We start from the raw sequence: 27,602 nt of genomic DNA on the forward strand, positions 1-27,602 counted from the left end.
ACAGCATATAAATACTAAACTAACTAAAATGTCAACAGCAGCAATCTCTTGAGGTTGTCTACGCCTCAGTCTACAAAGCCTTAGTGGGACTTCGACCAAGAAGTCATTAGACTCTCGAATATAAAAACCAAATAGCATAGAAAGTTATGTTTACTTTCAAATTTTCCCTGTGAAATGTTACTCAGAATTACTTGAGCTGCATAAAGTGAGCACTTGAAACTATTGACGCCATGAAAGTTTCATGTACACTCTTCAAATCCAAGTTTCAAAACAAACATTCTTCTCATTCGATACAACTGCATCTCCTCAATTTCATCTGGGTGATTACCGTTTGTGAGAAACTGATCGTAATGATTACAGAAATACTTTCAAACTCGCGTCTAATGAGGAGATATGAACTCGTTACAGAGTCTCGATATATAGTTCGATATCCGATGAATGCTGTATCTCTCATCAAGGCTCTCTGCCGAGTTTCGTCCCAGAAGATTCAATTAGAACTTTTCCATAAGTTGAAACTTAAATCCTGCTGATGAATGGAATCGAACCAATTCATCGGGATTTTCTGACAAACTCTAACGAAGTAATTGAAAATTTTCGAACTAGGTAGTTTATCCTTCACAACTCCAGAGTCCATGCAAGATGCAAGGTAGCAGAATCGCTGGCGTCAAGTGTAACTTTGAGATGGCATTTTGAAAAAAGTACGCTCAGTCTACGACTGAACTTTAACTTGATCTTTACAGACCAAACAAAGCGAGCATGGGAAAGTAGGAGAAAAATCGCTAAGAAATGTCATTGTTCAACTTGAGCGTGATTCGAGAGGAAACAATTGAATGTCACCATTCGCGCAAGGTTGGGTAGGCTTGCCTCGAGATAATGGAAACAATTGAACGCGTCCTATCCAGGAAGGACCAAGAACGTAGCAGATGAAGATTTTTTTGGTCGTTTGCGTATCGGCGAATCCACGTCTTGGGGAAAATGGTGGAGTAGGTACTCACCCTTTCCAGACAAGTGGCCCTGCATTGTGCTACCCTCAATGGGCTTCCCACGTCCTGCTCTCCGCCAATAAAAATACCCCTGCACGAGGAGAGGGTTGCGAAGCAAATAAAGAGTCTCCACATCATTGCCATTCTTTCGATCTCTCTACTCTAGAAACGGTAATGGTTCGAGAATCGCACTCACAGACACACAACACAAGAAAAAAATAACTGAATCGAAAAAAGCACTGCAAAACTGAACGGGTGAAATGGAAAAACTAAAAATACATGGGACGATGTTTGAGCACTACGTTGTCGATATGCCGCATCGAAATTGGTTGTTGATGGTGCGCGATGTTTGTCTCTGCTAAGGTGCGGATTATGGAACACGACCACTCGTGACGGGTTCCAAACTGAACTGACTCTAGTCTGTGCGCTCCGGTGTTTCCGGAGCTGTCCACATGCTCCGAATGCGGCATTCGGCCGACTTCGGCCAGAGTCGGTCGATCACGTCTTTCCGACCCCGCACAAGGGTGAAAAGGGGTAGAAACTCTCCTCTGGATTGCACATAACAATGCCTCCTTTGCCGTCCTTTTTTAGCGGCTACGTCGGTATTTGCTAAGGTCTGATGGACAATGACTATATATACACCGGTATTAGGAGAGGCACTATCGGAAAAGATGCGATTTTTTTCAGAGGATCAGGGGTGAAATGAAAGACAACAGCTGGAAATCACAAGGCAGTTTCTTCACCAACAGTTTGATGGTTTCCAATACAAACATAGATCCCTTCTCAACTTCCCTAATGTTATTTTCAATAAACCACCCAATTATCACCTAATTATTTCATCCGGATGAATAACCGTCCAGCATGTGGTCCATGAATCTCTTCAATTGCTTGTATTTCAAAATATTACGAATAAGATAGTTTATGACCAAACCATGGTGACGCTGTATGAAGATTAATTGGGCTGTGCGTTATTGTCATTACGCCGAATACCAGTTCATCAACATTACTGCTGTTAAAATTATTATTCTCGATTAAAACCACACCAATTATTCAATTTAACAGTCGCTAAAGCAGCAATTAACAATTACACTTATCGTTCACGATCTAGTATCCTATAATCAATTCGAATAATTTATTTCCACATCCTAGCTGGTGGTTGCTATGATATAAACAAAGAAAAATTAAATCGCTGAAACCTATAGTTTCTGAATATTCAAAAATGTAAGTGACCACTTGAGTGTTAGCAAGGATGGTACTCGAAAATACATTATTATAAGCTACATTTTTGGTAACTTGACTTCACACCAGCCAAATGACCTTGCCAAAACCACAATTGTACTAAAATTTGTTACATTTTTATTACACCAACTCTGAATTTTATTTCTCTTGTCATTCCAAAGTTAAGTTAAGGTTCTGTCTGAAACTTAACCAACCACTTGTAACTTTTGAAGTAATTGAATTTATACCTAATAATTCAAATCCCAATTTCGATATTGTTAAGGACGTCCCATCCCCGATATAAAATATTCTGAGGTCGTAAATTCCAAGAGCTCCTATTATCATAGTGAAGTATTTTATTATGGCTATATTTATTTGTCTACTCAAGCACTCATTGATAGAACCTACACCAAAAAGGGATAACTCGGGAATGGCAAGTGTAATGAAATTCGAACCCAGTGACCTGGTGAAATGAATTGTAGTAAAAATATAACAAATTGTGGTTTCCGGTTTTGACACGGTGATTTGGCTGATGTAGATTCAAGTCACTAAAAATGTACGAGGATATATTGAAAAATTGTTAGCGTACTATAGAACCAACCGAATTTCAATGTCGAAATATTTTATTCCTCAATATATTCTCTTCTTAATTGGATACATTTATTACAGCGAACCTGCAACGTCTCTAGACTTTTCAAATAAAATGTTTCTTCTTGCTCTGCAAATCAGACCTCCACAGCTTTTATTACCTCCTCGTTGGAAGAAAATTCACGACCTTTTAAACTTTTTTTCAGTTCAGGAAAGAGATGATAGTCGGATACAGCTAAACCTGGTTAATAAGGGGGTGTTCTAGTAATTAAAACCCTAAATCACGAATTTTTTTCATGACAACATGAGATTTGTGTGCAGGGGCGTTGTCCTGCAGAAACAAAAAACCTTTGGATAGCTTTCCACGTCTTTTCTCTTTAATTTTTCCTCATAGAGAGGTCAGTATTGTCGAATAGAAATCTCCAGTTATTGTTCTACCCTTATCCAAAAAATCAATCATGATTACTCCATGGCAATCACAAAAAACTGAAGCAAGAGCTTTTCCAGCAGATTTTTGGACACGAAACTTCTTATTTCTTGGAGAACCAGAGTGTCGCCATTCCATCGATTGTTGCTTTGTTTCTGGACCGTAGAAATGTACCCAAGTCTCATCCATAGTAACAATTCCGTTTAAGAAGTCTATATCGTTTTCAAATCGAGCATAGATCGAACGCGATGTTTCTACCCTTGCACGCTTTTGGTCAATATTCAGTCATTTGGGGATCCATTCTGCAACAATTTTTTTCATGTCCAAATTGACGGAACTATATGATGAAGGCGTTCGTATATGAAATAACCAATGCTTCAGATATCCGTTTCAGGCCAATTCGACGTTCTGATAAAATCATGAACTGCATCGATATTTTCGAGGACTGACACAGAAACTGGTCTTCCCGATCGGTCAACATCTTCAATGAAAAATTTACCTCTTTTGAAGCTTGCAGTCTAATTTTTCACTGTCGTATACGAAGGACATTGATCACCAAAGGTATTGAGCATATCGTCGTAAATCTGCTTACCTCTTAACCCTCTTAAATACAGGTACTTGATGATGGCTCGATACTCCAATTTTCGATTTTCACAATTTCGGTGGACATCTTCTTCCTTTTAATTTATTTAATATTTTGAACTCAAACTTCACACTGACACTTCAAATGAATTATTGTTCGTTGCTATGGTAACGCAATGTTTTTTTTATGCATGGAACTGGTCTAGACTAACTAGATATCAAAATACATTCTCGTAGCTTGAATTTTTGTATTTTCGAAAGCAAGCCCTACTGCCACCGAATTTGGACAATTCCGTGAGTGAGATTGCGAGTGAAATTCAGACGCCATAATCCCAATATCCTCTCGGACTCCCGGTGAAAGCCCAGCATCCATTACCGGTTGTATTTTCAGTAGCGACGGCCTTGAACGTCACGATAAACACGGTAATAAAGAATGGAAGAACAACATAGTAAATCCGAGGCCGAGTTTGAATCTTCCCCGTTACCACGTCGACTTAATTCGAGCTGGACCGTCCTACCTTTAATTTAAAAATAAATAATTCAAAGTCTGTCGCGCTAGAAGCAGCAGCAGCAGCACATCCGTGCGTATTGCCCCGAGGCCCGAAATGGAATCACTTTTTATAGCGTCTCTATCTTATCAAAATGCAAAGTGGACAAGACGTTACTGCCTATAAGCTCAGCTACTACCACGTAGAAAGGGACCTGGATGGGGTTCTGCGGAGACAGGGGCGGATCGTACAGATTTGCCTGATAAGTGGCTTTGGAATTGAGGAAAATGTAATTAGAAATACTGGCCAGTTTAATTCAGATAATAATAAGCTTATCGAAGACATATATTATAAAAATATGTTTCTACTCACATAACGTCCAAGGACCATAAAGTATTCAGACATGAGAATAACATAAACGTACTCAGTAATGACACTGGTGACTGAGATGTAAAATCAAAATAATAAACTGATATAACAAAAAAGATATACCACATTAGTGAATGTTGTATTTAGTGATGAAAATTTATTGAATTCTGGCTTAAGTTCCACTCCGGCTCTGTACACCGCGAGAGGGCGTAAATGAGTCTGCTCCATCTCAAAAATATCACTCATAAAATCGATGTTTTCGATAATCCAAGCGACGTTTAATGGTTTCCTACAAACAATGGTGACAATTTCGTTTTGTGTGGTTTCGTCTGGGTTTGCCCACAAGGCGTGGGATAGGGGGCTTTTGTAAAATAAACACGTGTTCGGAAACAAGAAGGATTCGTTTTGAAGAAACATAAAATGAGGCGGACTACCCGAGGATAACATAACGAAGTTTAATCACGTGTTTCCAAGTTTCCATCCTTCTTCGCTACGAATTTGTGTGGACAACGCCATCAGATAACACAGAAATATTATATAGGTTTGGTTTTGTTGAATTATTTTCTTAGGAGGACGTTACATTTCTGGATGCGTAAGTTGTATGCAAATATAGGTTTCCGAATACGCTGAATCTATTGCGAGCAATTTCGAAAGCCTATTCCTCTTAGTTCAGATTTACGTCTTGGAAGTGGCATTTTTCAAAAATTGCAAATTACAGTTGAAAATCCATCCACTTAAACTGAGGTCGATAAAATTTCTAGATTTATTACTTCAGGAGTTGCTCTTTCGGAATATGTATCGCATTTTCATCTACGGTTATTTTTATTGAGTTGACGTTGACTATCCAAAAATTCTCAAAAAGATGGGGTCAGTTAAAATTTTCTCAAGACCGAACGGTTATGCCGAAATGGATGAAATTTTCAGATTTATTACTAGAAGAGTTGGTCTTTCAGAATATGTATCACATTTCCATCTACGGTTACTTTTATTGAGAAATAAACGACTCGAAAGTTGACTATCTAAAAATTCCCATAAAGATGGGATCAGTGCAAATTTTCTCAAGACCAAACTGTTGTGCCGAAATGGATGAAATTTTCAGATTTATTACTAGAAGAGTTGCTCTTTCAGAATATCTATCGCATTTCCATCTATGGTTATTTTTATTGAGACATAAGCGACTCGAAATATGACTATCGAAAAATTCCCAAAAAATGGCGTTACTGAGAGCTTCGTCAAGACCGAATAGTCGCACCGAGCTCGATCAAATTTTGAGTTTTATAATACTCTTTCGGAATATGTATCGCATTCAGATCTACAATGATTTTTCTAGGAATCCATAGATGCCAAACCTACATCCGCTGCGTTGACGTTCGCAAATTAGAGCTTAGGTAACCAAGTGCTCATGGTCTACTTGCTTTTTGCCAATTAAAAGACGGACGTTTTTTCCCGTTCCCCACATGAAACAGCTCTAGTTCTCACAGGCATAGATCCAACCATTATCGTTACTTCGATGCCAATGTTTCAAGATAATGGCCATCGACTTCTGTATTAAAAATGAGCCGTGGGCTGTCCAGCCATCTACCATATCGTCCTTTCCTTTCTTCTGTCTCTCAACATACAACATATATATTTATTTATAACTGGATAAAGTCCGTCGGCACTCATATAAAATTGAAAGGAATCGTGTACGGGAGAAGACGGCCAAATCGATAGAAGAAACAACGCGAAATTGACAATTCAATAAACGGAGCTGATTGCTCGGGCTTAGGTGGGGCTAGGTTGGTGCTGAAGGGCTTTTTGTGTTTTTTAGGCTCTTTAGTTTCCAGTTTTCACTTTGGTTTGGACCGCATGCATAGGATTTTTGGTGTTCGTACGAAAATGACCTTCTGCGGGCGTTTCGTAGCTATTCCGACATCCCCACTGCAAACAGAATCGAAATTTGGACTCAATTTGGAGTGATAGACCCTCACTTTTTCGAGGAGAAAAATGTCACCGTCACAGTAACATCCCAACGTTAGGTTTCAATGTTGGAAACCTTCTTACAGCATGAATTGGAAAAATTAGGGTGGCCAGCGCGCTCACCTGATTTGAACATCTTCGAGTTCTTTCGTTCACACATCCTGCAACAGCTGCTGACTTCTGGCCTCTTAGCAATATCGTTTTCAAAACTTAATTACAAGAACTATCTATATGCCCTACTGATTCGAGTGAATAAAACAATTTTTTTATACCCTGAAACCAGTAAATCGACTCTGCCGAGTCCTGTATACTGCCGCTTTTACACTTCCTTCGAAAGGATCTGTTGGGGGATGCACAGATTGAGGAGATCCTCCCGTACACGTTATGGACCAAGGAGCCAAGCCTCATAAAATTGAGTGTCGTTGTAAGAGTGACCGTACCGGGCCTACTAGAATTATTCATACAGATAAGAACGGTGAGTGACAAATTATTAGTGAAAATGTGGCCACAGGTAGTATCGGGAGTTCCTTATCCTCGCAGGATCGATTATTGACGTTTTCACATAATTATGCCCCATTAATCTGCATATCTCTGCCATTAGCCCGTTTGGAACTGTTATCGCAATCAAGATGATCTCTAGAGGCGGTCTTCGCCTCATTTTTTCTTTCGTTTTTCGTGGGCAGGGCCCGGCATTTCTTCCTCTTTCGCAATATGACACTGCACGGTACTATCAGGCTGCAATTCGATCTGGTTATACGGTGTTGATTACGACCGGCGAACAGAATGGAAGCTGAGGAGATTTTTATGAAGATGGTTCGGGAAATTTGGTCTGTAGAATCCTGGATGAAAAGTGAAACACGATTTTTTGTCAAAGTTCCATGGCCAACTGACTGCTAAAATAAAAGTGAATGGAGTATAGTAACTGTTTCCGAACTATCTTCATAAAAATCTCCTATAGTATAGAAATTCAATTGCCAATTTGATTATTACGTGATACATTTCTGCATAGGCAGTAAAAGCTCAAGATATTTCAGTTTTGTTGAAAATTCCACATTTTCCTTCAAAGTCGGAATATCGGACAATCGGAAAGAGTGTTCAATGATACAAAGAATTCTTTTTCAGGTTTTTGGCACAGCTCAGTGCACCTGCTAATTCAAAACGTATTTCTACAGCAAATATCAATTATAGACCTAATCACAAAGAAACACCATTATGTGATGTTTCCAGGGACATCGTAAACAAAGTTTCGGAATTGCGGTCAGGATTTAATCATGTTTCGACTATTCGGCCATAATGCAAAACCAGTCCGGTTGTTTCCATGAAATCGAGGCTGAACTATGGGCTACTGCAAGAACAACAAACAACCTGGAATGAATTTTAAACAGTCCAATTTTCACGTGTGGTTTATAAGCCCGAGTTTATTGATGCGATGAAATTCGGAACTATAAATCTGAGATAAGCATCTCGGACATGGTCTCCTGATGGACAAAACAAGGTGTTTCTCGGAATGCCTTGGGTGTGATTTGAATTTAACGTTTAAATGTATAAACGATAAAAGGCCATTAATATGCAGAGTCGTTCCTCAATACAAATAAATGTTCACTACATGGTCTCGACTATAAACGAGAAAATATCGTAGTTATCTTCATCGCCATCGATTCTTCGTCTCATAAAGTAGTGAGAGATCCATATGGTCTCCAAAAGAATAATAAAAATTTAATATGACTGATACCAAAGAACACAGGCATCTCTTGATGGTTTTTTTCTATCCGAATTCTCAAAAGTACTCTGCCATGACATCATAGGTTGCTTCTTCAGAACAAGCAAAAAAAATTGCGGTAAAATACCCCCTCTGGAATTTCAGAACCTCTTCATTGATCATTATAACCCAGAAAAACTTTGACTCAGTCGATTATTTTGTCGAAATTTGCCACAGACAAATGAAATTCAGTATGCAGTTTTTTTCGTATGAGGCAATTTTTTCAGTGCCGTTTCTAGGGTATAAGTTGCCCGTGTCAGCTTAAGATTTTGTCGCCCCTATGCCTACACATATAATTAAAGAAAAGACACAGAAAATTAAAAACTCCATAGTGATTTATTTCCCAAAATACTGGTCCTAGATCAAATTTAATTGGATATTCGTGATTTACGATCTCGAATTGGTCAGTAAAATGACCCGGGTCAATAAAGCAAAATGAATAATTTTTTGTTCGAAGTTGAAATAATTTAAATGGTGAAGCGCTGGTAAACAAGTAGCAGACGAAATTTTTCGGAATCCAAAAATTTTTATTTTCCGAACTATATCGACCCACGTCATTTTTTTGACTAATTCGAGGCGGTAGATTACGAATATGCAATTAGATTTTACCTAAGATCAGTATTTCAGGTAATAAATTACTTTTAGTGGAAAATTTCGAAAAAATTGGTCAAATTTGAAGAGCTATAGCAGCCAGAAAACAGTCACTGAACATATGCTGATTTTTTTGGTGATAGATTGTTTCTTTGCTAATAGAAAAATCTAAATTTCATTCCCCTACTGGGAACAGTTCAGATTTTCATGGATTTTTCGTGAAGGCCCAAAATTTCGAATTTTCTATCGACCATAACTTGAAAACTAATCCTTTCAGCAAAATTCTGTTTGCATATTCGTGATGTACGACCTCGATTTAGTAAATACACCAATTTTGGTAGAAATTGGGAAGATCGAAAAATTTTCAAATTTTCCATACATATGTATGGAAAAATTGCGTTTTTCTTCAAAAATTTTTTTGTCTTCGATCAGAACAAAATTTATACTGTCGTCATATTCGAGGGCGTAGACAACGAATATGCAAACAGATAATTTTAAAAAATTTTCAATTTTCAATTTATGGTCGATGAAAAATAGAAAATTTTGGACCTTCGAGGAAAAAATCATAAAATCGAAACTGTTCGCGGTAGATCGATCAAAATTGGAATTTTTCATTCGCCAAGGATCAATCTATCATAAAAAAAATCAGCATATGTCTGAATCCCTTTTTCTGGTTGCTACAGCTCCTCAAAGTTGACCAATTTTTCAGGTTCAGGAAGATTCAATTGAGAATTGATCCAACAAATCAGCTATCGATAATTCTGATCATTCTATGAAAACAAAACCTCTTCCATTCTCATCGTGATCGCGAATAGAACCATTCCACTATTCCGCACAAGAAAAAAAAAGTCCAACAACATGAATCGGGTTATTCTTCCATTACGCCCGAAGATGTTATTATGGGACACCCGTCATTACCGCGGGCTGACAACATAGAAAAACCACTCATTAAATGCGCAATGTAATTTCTTGATGCATTTCGAAACGGGGAGAATTGCAAGTGACTGTTTCGTCTCTCCATGGAATAAACTTTAATTCAATCCAAACTAGTTTTAATTGTGCTGCCACAATTATATTATGCGGAACAATTAACGAGCGAACCTCCACAGTAATGATTTTCACGCATGGGCGTAGAACGGGATACGTAATAGGAGGGATTTTCTATGAATTGGAAACAAACTGGGTATTCTTGGCGTAAATAAATAGTTGCGAAAAAATTGTATGTGTGATTTCTTGTCAGAAAGTATTTTGAGAGTTTTATAATTTTTTTGAGACAGTTTAAATGATAAAAAAAGCAAATATATAAATAAATTTGTGTTTCGATGAGTTTAGACAATATTTTATCATTTCCAATGAAAACTTTCATTTTCCAAACCTTGCATTGACGCCTTTGATGTTAGGTATTCGCGTGATGCTGTCCACACTTTTTCCTCGCTACGTCTATGCTCGTATCCCTTGATTAAACCGCTTAATTGAAGTAAAAAACGAATCACCACTTCCAATTACATTGGAATCGGAATTGAATAATCGAATTAGAGCTCGATCGGAATTCACCTACGAATATTTCCACGTAACTATCCAAAATTCATTGATCGAAATTGATGACTATTAGGATGAAAATGGACGGATGAAGATTAATATTTTCATGGCTTGCAATTTAGTTTTTTAAATCGATAAAACGTTTAGGCGTCCCACCACAAATTAGCTGAATGGATTTGTGATATTTGAAATCTGATTATGCCTAAAAAAATTGTTGATCTGAAATGAATAGTATATTTTTAGTTGGTGTCAGTAAATCGTCGAAAATTGGTGCTAAAGGGTTTTTCAACAGGAAAATATGGATGTTGGCAGATTGTTTTGGCAGCGTTTCTCAAAAACATTCATTTCGAAAGAAAATCTACAGTCTAAGTAAGATCCTTGATCTCAATCTGTCTAAGAGATTACTAAAAAATATGAAAGACGTGAAATTATCCTTATCAACTTCGATCATCTCGAAAACGTCAACCCGTTCTACATTACTCCTTCCTTCAATTTTCCACGAAACATTCCTCTTTTTAATCTCGCAAATTATTTCTGGGTATTAACGGAATAATTGAGAAAATCCCCTTTGACACGCGGATCAGGGACAAATAAGATAAAAAATTACCCCTTTAAGCCTATCAGGAAACTTCACAGTGACAGGCCCGTAAGTTGGATCTCCTTAAGCCTCCTATAAACTTTTAAATAGCCCATCTAAATATGACGGAACAAGAGGCATCCCCAGCGTTTCCGAGGCCAACTTGATGTATTCGGAGATGTAGTGTGGCACCCGTCCCCCAGAGTCTTCAGAACGATTGACGAGAAGGAAAACAACTAGTTTTTTACCTAAAAAGCCTTCTATGACAAGTTCGACGAACCCTGTTCGTGAGCTGCCATAGAATGCGATAGATCGCTGATTTTTGCTGTTGCCGTCAGTCAAATTACGAATTTCTCGAACTTCTATCCAGTATACAGGGTGAGTTTTCGACTCGTACGAATATTTCAACTGTAGATTCCTGAAGACAAAAGAAACACTTTTTTCCTTTACCATTTTTGCTAAATGGGCTCGGTTTAAAAGATACAGGCTGTTGAAAAACCATAAAAAAATGTTATTTTTAGTTCAATCTCACAAACGGTTCTATCGAATGAAATGAATTTCGTAATATAGTTTTTCATTTATTAGACAAATCTTTTTAAAACACAAGATTTAACCCACGTCTTCCAGTTTTCTCATTATGACCATTACGTACCATAAAAACACCAAAAATTCTATGAACCCAACGCTTGAAACTAAGTTGGAAGCTATCTAAAGAATATTTGGACGTTTTGTAAAATAAAAATATTCCTCAGATTTTCTCATAGGTATAATGCGCCGTTTTCGAGTAATTTGATCCCCAAAAATTAAAAAGTATCTGGGAAATTTGAAAAATTGGGTACTTTGGCTGAATACAACTCTGTTTAAAAGATCCATAGATGTGGTTTCTCAGAAATTCAGCTAGTTATTCTGAAAGTAATTTTGTTTTTTCAGGGATGGCTTAAATCATTGGGAAAACTTAAAACAACCATCTACTATATCTTTTTATCAGAGCCGAATCGGAAGAAATAGTATAGAAGAAAACTATTTCCTTTGACCTCAAGAATCTACTGTTGAAATATTTGTAAGCGTCAAAGACTCAACCTGTATGTTGCACAGAAAACGTACTGCTCAAAAATCCGTGAAGTTCTTTATGTGAACATATGAAAATAGAAATAAAAAACATGACCTGAGCAAGCATCTAAACCGGGCTCTACCTTAATATTTATGAGGTAGACACAATACCATCGCAATTTCATATAAATTGCCATATCGTTATGAAAAATTCAGATTTCCATTACTATTCTGATTGAGAACACGTGCACGAAAATCTATTATTTATTTGATGTATCAGACTCCTCAAATTTCAATATCTTTTGTAATGATAATAAATACTATTATTTCGCTGCATGGGTTTTGCTCGATGGATTATTAAAAAATAAAAATTCTGTTCTCAACGCAGAAGTACCAGAAACAACCAAAATCAAGCAATTTGGGATACACTGTACCTACATACATAATATTCTTTCAGCACCTTTTCCAAAATCAGCTTCTCTTTTTTGACATCCACATATTCTCCAGATGTACCTATTCAAATGGAAAATTTCGGGAAGGATTAAACTCCACGTTCTAATCCAGCGTGTCTAGGACTGGCTCGTCCAATTGACTAGTCTCATATTCATACGTAGCGATCTCTAATAAATATTTCAGAGCATTGGCCTGTCCACAGCCCTGATATACCGTCCCTATAAATCTCTCAACGGAACAGGAGTGCTGAAGTTATTAGAATGGTGGTGTGAAATATTTCACCGGGTACATTTCAACTTTCCACGGTTTGCGTCAGTTGCAGTTATATGTAACTGTTTCGGTTGTTCATATCGATTTGTCTGTTGCGGGTACTGTGTCTCAACAAATTATAGCCGGTATCCAATCGCTGTCTACACCTACATGTGTATAGGCAGGCACATAGATCAATGGAGCAGATGGATCAGCAAACAAGATTCGACATTTCATTACTGCATTCTGTGCGATAGGGCCGAGAGATCCGACGCGTGCTCTAGTCGAATTTGCCACTTTGATGGATCTCACAGAGTAAACCACGGCTTGGAAGTTTCAACTTAACCCAACTTTTTGGGAATTTTTCGACGGTCATCTTTCGAGTCAATTTTCTTCCAGGAAAATTATCGTAGATTTGAACGTGATACATATTCTAAAAGAGCAACTCTTCTAGTATAAAATCTGAGAAATTCATCCATTTCGGCGAAACTGTTCGATCTTGAGAAAGTTTTAACTGAACCCAACTTTTTGGGAACTTTTCGAAGGTAATTTTTAGAGTAATTTATCTTCCAGGAAAATTATCGTAGATCTAAACGTGACACATATTCTTAAAGAGCAACTCTTCTAGTATAAAATCAGAGAACTTCATCCTTTTCGGCATAACCGTTCAGTCTTGAGGAAGTTTCAACTGAACCCAGCTTTTTGGGAATTTTTCGAAGGTCATCTTCCGAGTCGATTTCCTTCCAGGAAAATTATCGTAGATCTGAATATGATACATATTCTGAAAGAGCAACTCTTCTAGTAATAAATCTGAGAATTTCATTCATCTCGGCTTAACCGTTCGGTATTGACGAATTCTCAAGTGAAATTCGCAATTTTTGAAAAATGCCATTTCCAAGATGAAAATCACAACGAAGGGAGATAGGCTCTCGAAACTGCTCGCAATAGATTCAGCGTGTTCGAAAACCTATATTTTCATACCGAAATTTCAAATATCCGGCCCAGTTTAGAAGAAAATATATATTTTTTTATTTTTCAACTTTTCATTTTCGTGTTGACTTCGAAGAGCACTCTGGAGTGCAATTCTATATTGAATCATCAGCTGTTTGGTGTTCTAGGATCTTCAGAACAAATTCTACGCACTCCATATCGTAAGACAGTAATAGAACATCCTCTTTTTCAGACAGAGTATCAAATAGGTCATTTTAGGGGGGCCTAACCCTTTGCTCATTTTTGACCCAAATAATCGAGATTTTCGAAATAGTTTTCGTGCTCAGTGGAAGCCTAGGCAACGCTGATTATATAACCGGAACTCCCAATTCGATCAGACGAATATAACAGGAGATATCGCAGCTTGAAAATTGCAATTTCAGAAAAATGCCATTACTAAGATGAAAATCTAAACTGGGAGAAATAGGCTTACGTTGTGCCATTTTCCAGGCAAACTGTCAAGTAAAAGCGTTATGGATTGTTGTGATATTGAAATAATCGGCAAATTATAAATGTTCCCTGTCACTCAATTCACATTTGGTCCCATCCAACAAAAAAAAGTGAGAATAACGAATCCATTCCATTTTAAGCCGGCACCGATACCAGCATGATTTCAGTTTTTCGATTACGGGAAATAGGACGTGGAAACAAATTAGCATTGTGGCTAATGAGTCACCGGCAGCTCATCACGATCGGAAAATACGTGCTGGTAGTAGACGGTGGATCTAATATCGAGGCTCCAGCCGAATTTAAGTTTATTTGCCGCATACGCTGACAATACGGTCTCACGAGGGCTCTTGTAGATGATTGCAGTTCGGTCTCGTATCAGACGCGAACGACGCCATCGGCGCGTGAACAGGGCCGTACCAGGCCATGTTAAACACAAGCCCTACAGCGAACGTCTCCAACGATAAAGAAGACAATGTAGGTTTGGCGACCTGGAAATTCCTTCAGTCCTAGGCTCATAATGATGTGAGATTTAAGGTCTATATTCTGTTTCAGAATGTGATTCTGTTAGTTATTATTGATTATCCAATCTTACATTCCTACTTCAGGAATGGGGAGCAAACAGAAGGCGAGTGGAAATATTCTATTGATACATTTTCAAGTGACTTCAAGATCCAGTATTCCAATGTAGATTATCAGAAATATTATCAAAGAAACAGGTAGTGGTTAACAAAAAGAAGTGGTTGACCAATAAAGATAACCCCAGAATTAATCAACAATGTTAAAAATGTGATGAGAGAAGCTCCACGAACGTCTGTAAGGGGTACCCACAACTAGCTGGAGTTTATGTCGCCACATATTACACGATTTCGAAAAAAGGCATCAACTGGTTTCCTCACATGTTTCAAGAAGTTCAAGTGTTGATTATCAGCGTAGTAGGGCTTTCTCTGCTGGTGATTTCTTAACCAATCTTCAATATCCTCCACATAAATCAGCATTAGCTGAAAAACGGAATAGATGTGGCAAAAAATTCAATGATCTACCACATTATTGGAGAATTTTCTGACCTTCTACTGGGGGATGCAGATATTTTCGAAGAGGTCCTTTTATCAAAAATAAGAGCCTATTATTTGTTAGAATTTAACCTAACCTAACCTAACCTAGAGGTCCTTTTATCAAAAATAAGAGCCTATTCTTTGTTAGAATACTCCAATAAGCTGAATTGAGAAACTTTCTTCGTTATCTCCACAGTTTTTAGATACCAACTCAGATTTCAAAAACGACTCTAATGTTTCATTATTGCGTCCTTTTTTGAAGTCAATCCCAACGTTTACGATTATATTTTTGGTACAACTTTGGACAGAGAATGCTTTGACATAATAAATTCACATCTTCCCATCCATTGCATAAAGGAACCAATGCCACAAAACTTTCGATTGATTCTCATGTCAAGTCAAGGCGGAAATTTCCACCTCTTTTTGTCACCGGGTATATTTCACCAACCCGCCCCTGCAGCTTGCAACTGGCAGCAGCCGTACCGAAGCAGATTGTTATTTCCAGCGGATCTTGCCGGAGAAACAGAGGCAATTTTTGTATTTACCTTTGGGCTATTGTACAATATTTTTTGTGATGCGGAGATTCAGATATTTCCGATTAAAAACTTCTCTTGCCGCTTATGCGGAATTGGGGGATTTATTTGGGCCAGCCTCGAGATTTGCTTAAATATGGGTAAACATCGACTACTCTGCGAAAGGACGAAAATTGGGCCAGAAACTTCTATTGTATTTATTCATGACAAGGAATGCTGATAAATCCTTTTACGTCTCTTGCCTCACCGAAGGATTTGCGATAACCAGCGGAACTGGACGATGCTCCAGCCTATAATGGAGGCTTTGTTGGGCTCTCATCCTCATTCAGCTACTTTCATGTTGATGAGCCGTGACTTTATTGGATTGTTATGCCTCTCGGCACAGACGAATGTTGAAAGCAAAATGAATCTCTCTTACACGAAAACTGGGCTTAAAATTTAAACATCCCCAGATTATTATAGCTGAAATATTCATGTATTCATTCATTTATAATCTGAAACACATACTCACAAAAACTTGAATACCCAGAATAATAAGATCGCTAAAACTTATACCGAACATTATATTGTTTAAATGCATCGAAATTTACACTACTCGAAAATTTAATGCAGGAGAGAAAAAAGAATGTGATAAAAACAATATTCATTGAGTAAAAGCAATATTCATGAAAGAAAATACAAATAAAGGCAACAATGAATGAAAACCAAGGAAACTAGTGGGCCAGCAGATGTGATGAAATCCTTCAGAGTATTTTGTCCAATTTCCATGAACTAAAACATCTAACATTAAGTTTCTTAATTCATTTCATGAAAAAAAGATGGGGTCACTAAAAAATTCATCGAGACCAAATTGTTGCACTGAGGTTCATGAAATTTGCAGAGGATATTCCTGAATAGCTTCTCTAACCAGAAAAAAATCTAGTCTCCTCTTCGAAGACTAGTTTTTGCGTAGTGAAGTCGACATTTTTTTGATTGCCTCCTCGCTTTCATGAACTGTCTCCCCAATCACATTTCGGTCAGTTTTTTGGTAACTAAGAAAAATTGAAAATTGCTTTTCAGTTGCCATCTTTAGAGAGCCCTATCTAAGCAGATGCTGCCCAAAAAAAATCTATATAAAATCCCCGAAATAATTAAAAACCTTCGTTTGAATATGAAATACTTGGAAGCTAACATTGATCAGGAATACATTTTAACTGAATGAACCTGAGTGCCAGGTAAAATCTCGAATGGCTCCTATGGTCATACCCCTGGGCAGATTCCCAAGCATCCATCGTAGGACAGCCAATACAGAAGCACAAAATAGGTCATGCTGTACCCTTCCAAATCGCTGAACATGCCAACTCATTATTCAAATCGGCCGTAATTTTTTCATGAATATCTAAAGTCTAATTACACGTCTGAATTGTTCTCGGTGAAAATTTGAATATACCGAAAATTAAACGTAATTTTCAAAGAATACATTATCCGCTCCTTACTACTCCGCGGCCGTTTTCTCTGACGTAAAAACAATAATTTCGTAGGAATATATTTACAGGAGGATAGACGGAATTTGAATAAAACTCCCGAAAAGTATGCAAAACCGAATTATCATTATTTCAACGTTTAATTTGGGACGTGTACGTGGTTATTAGGGAGCTCTCCTATACGATCCAAATATTATACTTTATGATATGCCCCGACCGTGTTCCATAATTAAATTATTACAAGACATCTTTAACATACTGGAAATTAGAATCAGTGGCAGGTTTTTTAACTTCGAATTTCAATGATTATATGCTCGGTTAAAGTATCACGAGTTACAAGATTCCACAGACACAGCATAAGTAGCTTCAGTTCGGTTAAGTGGACTGAGTGATATTCAGATTTTAATTTTTTTCTCTCGCGACAATTAGTCATGGAGTCGAAAACTAGGTATTATGGGCAATTTGTCTTGTTTAAGATATAATACATATTTTATTATAATTTGATGGGAGAAGACAGAGTTCATAGGAAGGATGGAGATTGTTGAATAGTAAAATTAACTACTTTTATAAATCCATAAATAAAATATTCGCTTATGTTCTTCTTCAATATGCTGACATACAGTGGGAGTATCTAACTTGGAGTAAATTCAGTTCAGTATATCCAAGAAATTTTTTTTCTAAATATGCTGATAGTCTATTATAGTTGGGAAGCCTAAGAGGGATTTAGATCAATATAAGAGGCCTGGACCCTATAGAGTACCTCTACCAAAAATTAGACCTGAGTATAGGGGAAATTGTCTAGGACAGAACAGGCAGAATAGTAAAAAAAAATTATTATTGAATAAACATTCTCTTAATCTTATAATTGAGGCGTGACGATAATGTATGATAGTTTGCAAAAAAAAAGGAATGTGTATATTCTCAAGCGCGGTGTCTTTTTTCTTACATTGAAGCTAATGATTCAAGAATAATGAAAAACATATAATCTGACAGTTTTTGCAAGCAGAAACAATAAAAATTGGCCATAAAGGTCGAAAAATCAATTTTTTCGAATTATCTCCTCTACTGGGCTTCAAATTGTTTTTGCACCCATCATTAAAATTGTAGAGCATAACATTTTCTACAAATTTTGTCCGAAGCAATTTTTTCTACGTTTGAACGTTCTTGAGATACATGGCGATGAATGTACATTAGACTGTGCTTCTACATTGACCTTGGCCTTTCGCATGTGTGGCTAAGCTCCTCGCCCTTATTGCCCGCTAACTCGAAAACGGTTAAGAGTATGTAAAATTGCTTCAAACAAAAGTTGTATAGAATTTTATTATCCACAACTTTTGTAATGAATACAGAAACGATTAGAGGTACAGGAAGGAAGATATTTTTGAAAAATGCGTTGTTATCATCTTCAAATTGTCAGATTGAGGAAACTCCCACTGACTAGTATCAGATTAATGGGTCAACACAGAGATTTACCACCTATATGAATATCTGACACGCTCGAATATGTACCAGTAACGATTTTTTTTTGCATTTTCAAAGGACCTCTGTGACCTTGCGTCACGTGCGAATAGTCAGTCTGTTGAAAAGTGGCTTACTTTGGGTCTAATTAACATATCCTCTAAAAAATCTGACAGGCTCGAATTTTTTTTTCGTCATTCTCAACTCTTCTGTACGGCCAACCCCACCACGCAAAGTGTTAGATTAGCATGAATCTATTATCAAAGAAACGTAGGGCATATATAGAATCTTAATCTGACACGCTCGAGTATGTACACCAGACGATTTTTTTTTACATCTTTGAGAACCTGCAGACGCTTTCCTCACCGCTGAAAGTGCCTACATTTTAGAACCTTCATTTCTTTCTACCATCTAATCTTCAAAATCCACTAGGTCTCCACGATGCTCAAGCAAATCTCGATTTAGCATCGTCGGCTCCCCAACTATTTGATTTCAGTATCTACTGAGTACTGAGGAAGTATTATAGAATATTTTTCAAATTGGATTTAGAAAACGCCAATCAACCAGCTATATCATATCACGTTGAAAGAACCTGCAACAAACTTCAACTCTAAAAAAAATGTATTTCTTCAGACAGATCAAAAGATTTGTTAGAGGAATACAAGTATTCGCTCATTTTAACCATGATGGAAACAACGGTGTTGATCGTTTCAACCACATCATTTCCATGTCCATTATGGAATAAGAGCCTTTCCGAGTTTCACCCCCAAGTCTCCGTACCAGAAACAATTTCATACAAATTTTCACGCAACCAGTTCCATGACACAATAGTTAATTAGCTGAATTGCCATTCCTCCGTTCTCTAAATCATCTGCTCGTATGACATTGTTGTTCCTATCTGGATGCCTGTTTGGTTTTCCTATACCCATAATTAATTAATTTGAGTGGATGGACCCTAACGTTAATTCCGTATTGTGGATGCGTTTAAGTTGAGTGGTTATCGGCCCCACATATATGATGAGCGAGAACGTATCCGGGGGGTAAACGCATCTCTTGCGCCCTCGGGGGCGCATGCAGGAAGTAACCTCCGGGTTCCGGGGGGAATAAACGCTAATGCTGCAATTACAGTATAATATCAAAAGCTCCGCCGTGATTCCGGTTCTGCCGGTGAGCCTCTAAATATTTCATTCAATAATCCCCAAGTTCGCGGACTTGCGAAAATAACTTCTGGGGCGAATCCAGTTTCGAGCAACCATCGTTCGCTGGCTGATACGTCCCTAGTTTCGTCTTGCGGAACTTCGTTGCAGCATTCAATTAATAATGGACATAGATTCGCTGGAAATTTCCAGATGGGTCTCTCCTCTCTATTCGTTCATATGTGGGACAACCTTGATTGTATCATGAGTAGATCGATATTTTTTTGTATTGCATAAGTTGATGAGTTGGTGACCATTTTCAGACATAGGCATAGAGGCATGGACTGAACAATACCAGCAAGAAATTGGCTATTTCATAGAAAGAGAGAAATGATCGTCAGATCAATACCTATCTCTTTTCTGTTTACATAGATGTGAGTATGGACTAATCAAAACTCTATAAAAAGACAACTAGCTGACCTGATGTTCAGCTTCTCCCTGTCACTGTGTATTTCATGCACAGATGGAAAGGGAATACTCAGTCCTTTCATTGAAAGAGGCGCGAGGAAGAGGGACTTAATTTAAATCCATTTGGAGTGGCGAAAAACTTCCTCCATCCCTTACTACCTAGGATTAAGTTCCACTCCTACTGCTGAAGCACCCCGCTGGCGTGGATACTCAGGGGGTGCGGAACGCACTTTGGAGTGGCTAACCCTCTTTACTCCCTCGTTTGTCCGACGCTCACAGCTGCTGTTATCGAAGAACCCCCTTGAAGCCATCCCAGATACCGCAGTTCATTAGAGGTCTTAGATTGGGGTCTCAATAGATCTGAGGCAACCCCTTTAACATCTAGAAATCTACAAGCTAGATTCCCAGCAGAACATTTCAGGTAATTGCCCAGAAACCAAGCAAACTATTGTATTTCCATGTTTCTCTTCAACATTAGGGTGAAAAATTATTTTCAGATTAATTCTTCTATGAATTTTGCCAACAACGACTGGGTGGTGTTTTTCCGTGGCCCTTATAATTCCGTCCCCCTGCAGCAGCTGAACTCTGCTTATCTCGGAATGCACGGTAAACTTCATAATTAACACACTTCACTTCCCCTCACAATGTTTAGTCACAGTGCGGTGCCATACCCAATGGCCGTATCTCGAAGTTTATGATTATTCAACATCGGTCAATTGCAATTCAGTCATTACTATTATCGAAGTTGTAAAGCGTGAATATTTGAGTCTATTTAAAGGAGAAATGACTGTTTCATTGCCGGCAATACGAAACTGGATATGCCACGTTTCCCAGAATCGATTATTTACGTTGGTAAACTACCCGACAAAAGATGAAAACTGAAAGGAGTGCGGGTGTATGTTTGTTTGTACTGAAAATACGTATACAGGGCGTCTGGACGTGATTTTAGAGGTGGAAGAGTCGAAAAAACGGCATATCAGCCTGCGTTCTGAATTGCACGCCCTGGTGTTTGGCTGTCCTCTGATCTTGACCCTTAAAACCAGTATTTTTGCTATTATCTTGTCAAAATTTGGTAGAATTTGATGAAATTCAGTAGGCGACGGTTTTTTTTTGATGCACTAGATTGTTTGGTGTTAATTAAACAATGCAAATCGACGCAAGGGCTGAGATTATGAGGACAAAACGACTTCAAATCCCTGAAATGCAAAAAAAAAAGATTTTTCGCATGTTAAAATTTAAATAATTGTGTCGGCCAGGAATGAGAACTTCGCGGTGTTCATTGTTCGCGTAGGGCAGTTTGTAAGAAGCACTTCAATCATACCAGTGCGAGAATAAAGTCATTGTTATTATTTTTCCATATCGCGCCACCGTAATGACTGATTTATGTTCTTATTATGGCACCACCAATGCACCTTTCTTTCCATTGTATCGACGCTGTTAATGAGAAATTCAAACAACTATGTTATTGGTTCGTGAGCTAAAACACAACATTGTACGCTATAAAATCGGCCCTAAGGTGCACTTGAACAAACAGCGCGCGGCGATGATGAGGGAAAAGGCAAGAGGCTATTTCACCACCTTCTCATTTAACCGTATGCATTTCACCGCGAGCTAGATGGAATGAGGGTCTAGTTTAAGTTATCAGTTTCTGTTCGTAAGTTTGTCGGTGTAATAACACAGAAGTTGTAGTCGGGCAGGAATTAAGTAGGTTCGACGATCTGTCGGACAACACCCTGTCGATTCCATGGTACAGATTGGTTTTGTCTCGTGTTCACGAAGAATTTTGAACTATTACTTGAACCTTCAATCAGATATGATGAAAAGTTTTTCAAGAAACGCAGTATTTTTCGAAAAAAACTGTAAATATGAATGAACGCAAGATTCGCTTGGAATTTTACATTGCGACCAGTAAGACTTAAGGGTCTTAAGGGAACCACCGCCAAAATAGGTAGCACTTAGCACTATGTTATTTCGCATATCATAAATCTTCAGTGATATTGGTAGGACCAGATGAGATGTACGAGCATATATTGAAAAATTCTTAGCCTACTATAGAAACAAACAAAGTTTCAAATGTCAAAATATTGTATTACTCAACATGTTCTCCTCTTAATTGAATACATTTATTACAGCGAACCTGCAACGTCTCTAGACCTTTCAAAAAAAATGTTTCTTCTTGCTCTGCAAACCAGACCTCCACAGCTCTTATTTCCTCTTTGTTAGAAGAAAATTTACGACCTTTTAAACTTTTTTTCAGTTGAGGAAAGAGATGATAATCGGATGGAGCCAAATCTGGTGAATAAGGGGGGTGTTCAAGTAATTCAAACTCCAAATCACGAATTTTTTGCATGGCAACATGAGATTTTTGTAACAGATGCGTTGTCCTGCAAAAACAAAACACCTTTGGATCGCTTTCCGCTTCTTTTCTCTTTAATTTTTTCCTGTAGAGTGGTCAGTAATGTCGAATAGTAATCTCCGGTTATTGTTCTACCCTGATCCAAAAAATCAATCATAATTTCTCCATGAGAATCCCAAAAAACTGAAGCAAGAACTTTTCCAGCAGATTTTTGGACATGAAACTTCTTAGGTCTTGGAGAACCAGGGTGTCGCCATTCCATCGATTGTTACTTTGTTTCTGGATCGTAGAAATGTACCCCAGTCTCATCCATAGTAACAATTCGGTTTAAGAAGTCTACATCGTTTTGAAATCGAGCACAGATGAACGCTATGCTTCTACCCTTGCACGCTTTTGGTCAACATTCAAACATTAGGGAATCCATTTTGCAGCAATTTTTCTCTTGTCCAAATTGTTGTGTACTGTATGATGAACGCGTTCGTATGAAATATTCAGTGCTTCAGATATCCGTTTTAACCCAATTCGACGGTCTGATAAAATCTTGTCATGAACTGCATCGATATTTTCGGGGACTGACACAGAAACTGGACTTCACGATCGGTCATCATTTTCAAAGGAAAATTTAACTCTTTTGAAGCTTGCAGTCCAATTTTTCACGGTCGCATACGAAGGACATCTATCACCAAAAGTATTAAGCATATCTTCGGTCTGCTTACCTCTAACCTCACCCTTTTAAATACAGGTACTTGATGATGGCTCGATACTCCAATTTTTCGATTTTCACAATTTCGGTGGATCTTCTTTCTTTTAATTTATTGCGTGACTCTGGTTTAGTTTTTCGACTTCAAACTTCACACTGACACTTCCAATGGGTTATTGTTCGTTGCTATGGTAACGCAATATTTTTTTATGCATGGAACTGGTCTAGGCTAACTAGATATCAATACATCCTCGTATGAGATAAGTAAAAAAGACTATTTTAGGGGCTGAATTCGGGGGTCTGTTACTCCAGAAGAGGGAAACTCCTGTGAAAAATCAAAAATAGAGTTCTCCTAATTATCTCTCGAGAATCTGTGACCAAATTTCATGCATTAATTTCGGGACACCTGTAGATTTTCACAACAGTTGCTGTTGTATGAAGAGATCGTAAAAAACGCCATCGGCAATGGACCGGAAGTGCAGGCAGGAAGCGTATATTCATTCGTTCGGCGGACTACATTACGTTTTCCACTTTTCAGTGGGGGCCTCTTTCGGGGGACGAGATTATAATGAAAACTGCGAGGAATTTGTCTTGTCTCGGTGTGAATTATGCAAATTCCGGCAGCCGACGTGGAAACGCGCATTTCGAATTGCATTTTCGCCGCGATAAATAAGAGCTTCGCCTCTAATAACCGTCGGAATGGCTCTGACGACGAAGATTTTCGAATGGATTTAATGGCGGATCGGAAAAGAAGTGAAGCCGAGCCGTCAGAATCCCGAAAGGGAAGTTTGCTTTGAATACTTTCGATATTCATGATGGATAGCATTATTGCCGAAGCGGGCATCTCGTTCGTGAATTCGAATTTTCGGATTGCTTCGCAAAAAAAAAACATGCACGCACAGTTGGCTCTGTAGGTCTGCAGAACCGAATTATACACGGTCTCTGACTAGTACAAACAGTAGATTCTTAAGGTCAAAAGAAACACTTTTTTCCAATACCATTTTGTCCGAATCGACCTGGATAAAAAGATACAGGCTGTTGAAAAAACATGAAAAAATTTTATTTTTAGTTGTAACTCATAAACGGTTCTATCAAATTGAATGAAATTCGGAACATAGTTTTTCATTTATTTGATGAATCTTTTTCAAACACAAGATATCACCCACGTCTTCCAGTTTTCTCATTATCACCATTACGTACCATAAAAATACCAAAAATTCAAAGAACCCAACTCTTGAAACTAGGTTGGACGCTATTTAACGAATATTTGAACGTTCTGTAAAATAAAAGTATTCTTCATACTTTCTCGTATAATGCGCCGTTTTCGAGTAATTTGTGTTCAAAAATTGAAGAGTATCTGTGTAATTTGAGAAATTGGGTACTTTGGCTGAATGCAACTCTGTTCAAAAGATCCACAGCTGTGTAATGTCACAGATTCAGCTAGTTATTTTGAAGGTAATTTTGTTTTTCCAGGGGAGGGGTGGCAGAATTCATTAGGAAAACTTGAATTGGCTATATCTTTTTATCAGGGCCGAATCGAAAAAAATGGTGTAGGAAAAAAGTATTTCTTCGTACCGCAAAAATCTACTGTTAAAATATTTGTACGTGTCAATGATACACCCTGTACTTATCCTTTAGTGCTCCCTCCATAATACATGGTCGTAACAAGAATGAAATTCATTCAGTTTCAAATTCCATGAGTATCTAGGATGCTAAAAATTGACGTGAGAAAAAATTATCGTCTTTATCATTGAAAAAAAATGTAATCCTTGGAACCTTGATAGTGCCATGCAATATCATTCGAATAATTTAATAAATGAATCCTAAAGCAACGCAGAAATTGAAGGAAAAATGAAAACGCTACACAGGGTGAAACCATGATCCATTGAGACTTGATTGCGAGTTCATCACTTTGGTATGGGGTGAGTTCGCGCCATGTAAAAATTGACGAGATCTTGAGTGTGTGTTTCGTAGCAGAAATTTTAGAAGGAATCATCAGATCTTGAAGGTTAATTCAGACAGTTTTACCTCATACGCACAATCTGTCAACCTAAATGCTAGATTTCATTCGTTGAAACGCTCAAACCAAAAAGTACACTTTGATGACTTACCTGATTGATGCTCCACCTATCGCTGAGTTTGTGAATCTGATGCAACATCTGCCATCTTTTATTTTCCCGTCAAGATTGGGTATGATATGTCCATTGAAGAATCGGCACATTGCTATCATGTTGACGACTGATGATACTGAAACAAAATTAATTAATTTCTCTACAGATTCCATGATGATGCTAGAGCAGATGTATATTTGTAAACATGCACCATCCCATCAAAAATCGACTCAATAGTTCTGAAAAAATTGTGGGACTTCTCTTACTCCCCCCCTATCTTGTTTTCTTGCGAAGAAAAGTTCGAATATCCATGACAACCGATTACGGTACTGACGATTCAATAAAACACTCGATAGATCAGAAAAATCTCGAGTGGACCTCATCCCCTAAACGATTTGAAATTCCATTCGGGCCGTCATCCACCCCGATATGCAAACATTGGAGGAAAAGTGGAGACATCTCAGTTTTCAAAGTGGAATAATGATTACTTCGAGGAGACAAAGGGGACCAAAGTGCAACGTTTCGTGTTTCTACCGGGATCAAAGTGAGTTTGTTAACGGCCAGTGTTGAAGACTTTCCAGCATATGCAAACGGATAAGGACCACGGCGGACATTTGCATAGATTTGACCCTCGGACTTCGAGGGTTATGTCCTCTTTAAACTGATCACACCTTCGGAATGGAGTTCGTCCCCCTTGAAGTGTTTTGATTTGCATGCAGAACAAACTGGAACTTTCCCGAAGTTAAATATTATCGGCTGAGGTGTTGAACGAAATTTTGAAATGATGATGGAAAGACAAAATGCCTACAGTGCTAAATAACATTTTAACTGCGTACGAATTGACCTGTCCAAGCATATTCATAACAAAAAGCATATATAGGATGCATTGATATCTAGTTAGCCTGCAGTTCCATGCATAAAAAAATATTGCGTTACCATAGCAACGAATAATAACTCATTAGAAGTGTCAGTGTGAAGTTTGAGGTCAAAAAAGTAAAGCAGAGTTACGCAATAAATTAAAAGAAAGAAGATGTCCACCGAAATTGTGAAAATCGAAAAATTGGAGGATCGAGCCATCAAGTACCTGTATTTGAAAGGGTTAAGATGTGAGAAGATTTACGAAGATATGCTTAATACACTTGGTGATCAATGTCCTCCGTGAAAAATTGGACTTCAAGCTTCAAAAGAGGTAAATTTTCCATTGAAGATGATGACCGATCGGGCAGGCCAGTTTTCGTGTCAGTCCCCGAAAATATCCATGGAGTTCATGACATGATTTTATCAGACCGTCGAATTGGGCTAAAACGGATATCTGAAGAACTGAATATTTCATACGAACGCGTTCATCATAGAGTTCACGTCAATTTGGACATGAGAAAAATGGCTGCAAAATGGATCCCCAAATGTTTGAATGTTGACCAAAAGCGTGCAAGGGTAGAAGCATAGCGTTCATGTGTGCTCGATTTGTTACTATGAATGAGACTTGGGTACATTTCTACGATCCAGAAACAAAGCAACAACCTATGGAATGGCGACACTTTGGTTCTCCAAGACCTAAGAAGTTTCGTATCCAAAAATCTTCTGGAAAAGTTCTTGCTTCAGTTTTCTAGGATTGCCATGGAGTAATCATGATTGATTCTTTGGATAAGGGTAGAACAATAATCGGAGATTAGTATTCGACGTTGCAGGTTTGCTGTAATAAATGTATACAATTAAGAGGAGACTATGTTGAGTAATAAAATATTTTGACATTGTAATTTTGTTTGGTTCTATAGTAGGCTAAGAATTCTTCAATACATCCTCATATAACATAATTATGGAATTCGAGTAAATTCGATCTTGGAAGGATGACCAATTTTTCAATTTCAACGGTTAATTTTAGATACCGTTGAATTGATAGGGTTGGCCAATTCCAAAGACAGTTAGTTACATACATAACATTATTATAAAACTGAAAATGCAGAAATTGCCAATTTTGCTTTATTCGTATTCTAGCTAATCGATAGTTAACCGTAAAGAGATTTATTCAGTAATTGCATAATTTCGCATTTAT

General features: G+C 37.8%; 1 protein-coding gene across 2 annotated transcripts in view; it reads right to left on the reverse strand.

Annotated features, from left to right (window-relative positions):
• Nucleotides 1–25,612, reverse strand: part of LOC123309527 — a 96,842-nt gene extending 71,230 nt beyond the window's left edge. Inside the window, exon 1 of one of the 2 annotated variants that reach the window (XM_044892686.1) lies at nucleotides 25,550–25,612. In XM_044892686.1, the coding sequence (XP_044748621.1) occupies nucleotides 25,550–25,597 (48 nt within the window). In that variant the 5' untranslated portion in view covers nucleotides 25,598–25,612. Of the gene's footprint in view, nucleotides 1–995; nucleotides 1,406–25,549 lie in introns of those variants that run through there. The other variant, XM_044892685.1, reaches the window with a different exon arrangement.
• Nucleotides 25,613–27,602: the final 1,990 nt, after the last annotated feature.

Source organism: Coccinella septempunctata, chromosome 3 (assembly GCF_907165205.1).
Source record: "Coccinella septempunctata chromosome 3, icCocSept1.1, whole genome shotgun sequence".
NCBI lineage: Eukaryota > Metazoa > Arthropoda > Insecta > Coleoptera > Coccinellidae > Coccinella > Coccinella septempunctata.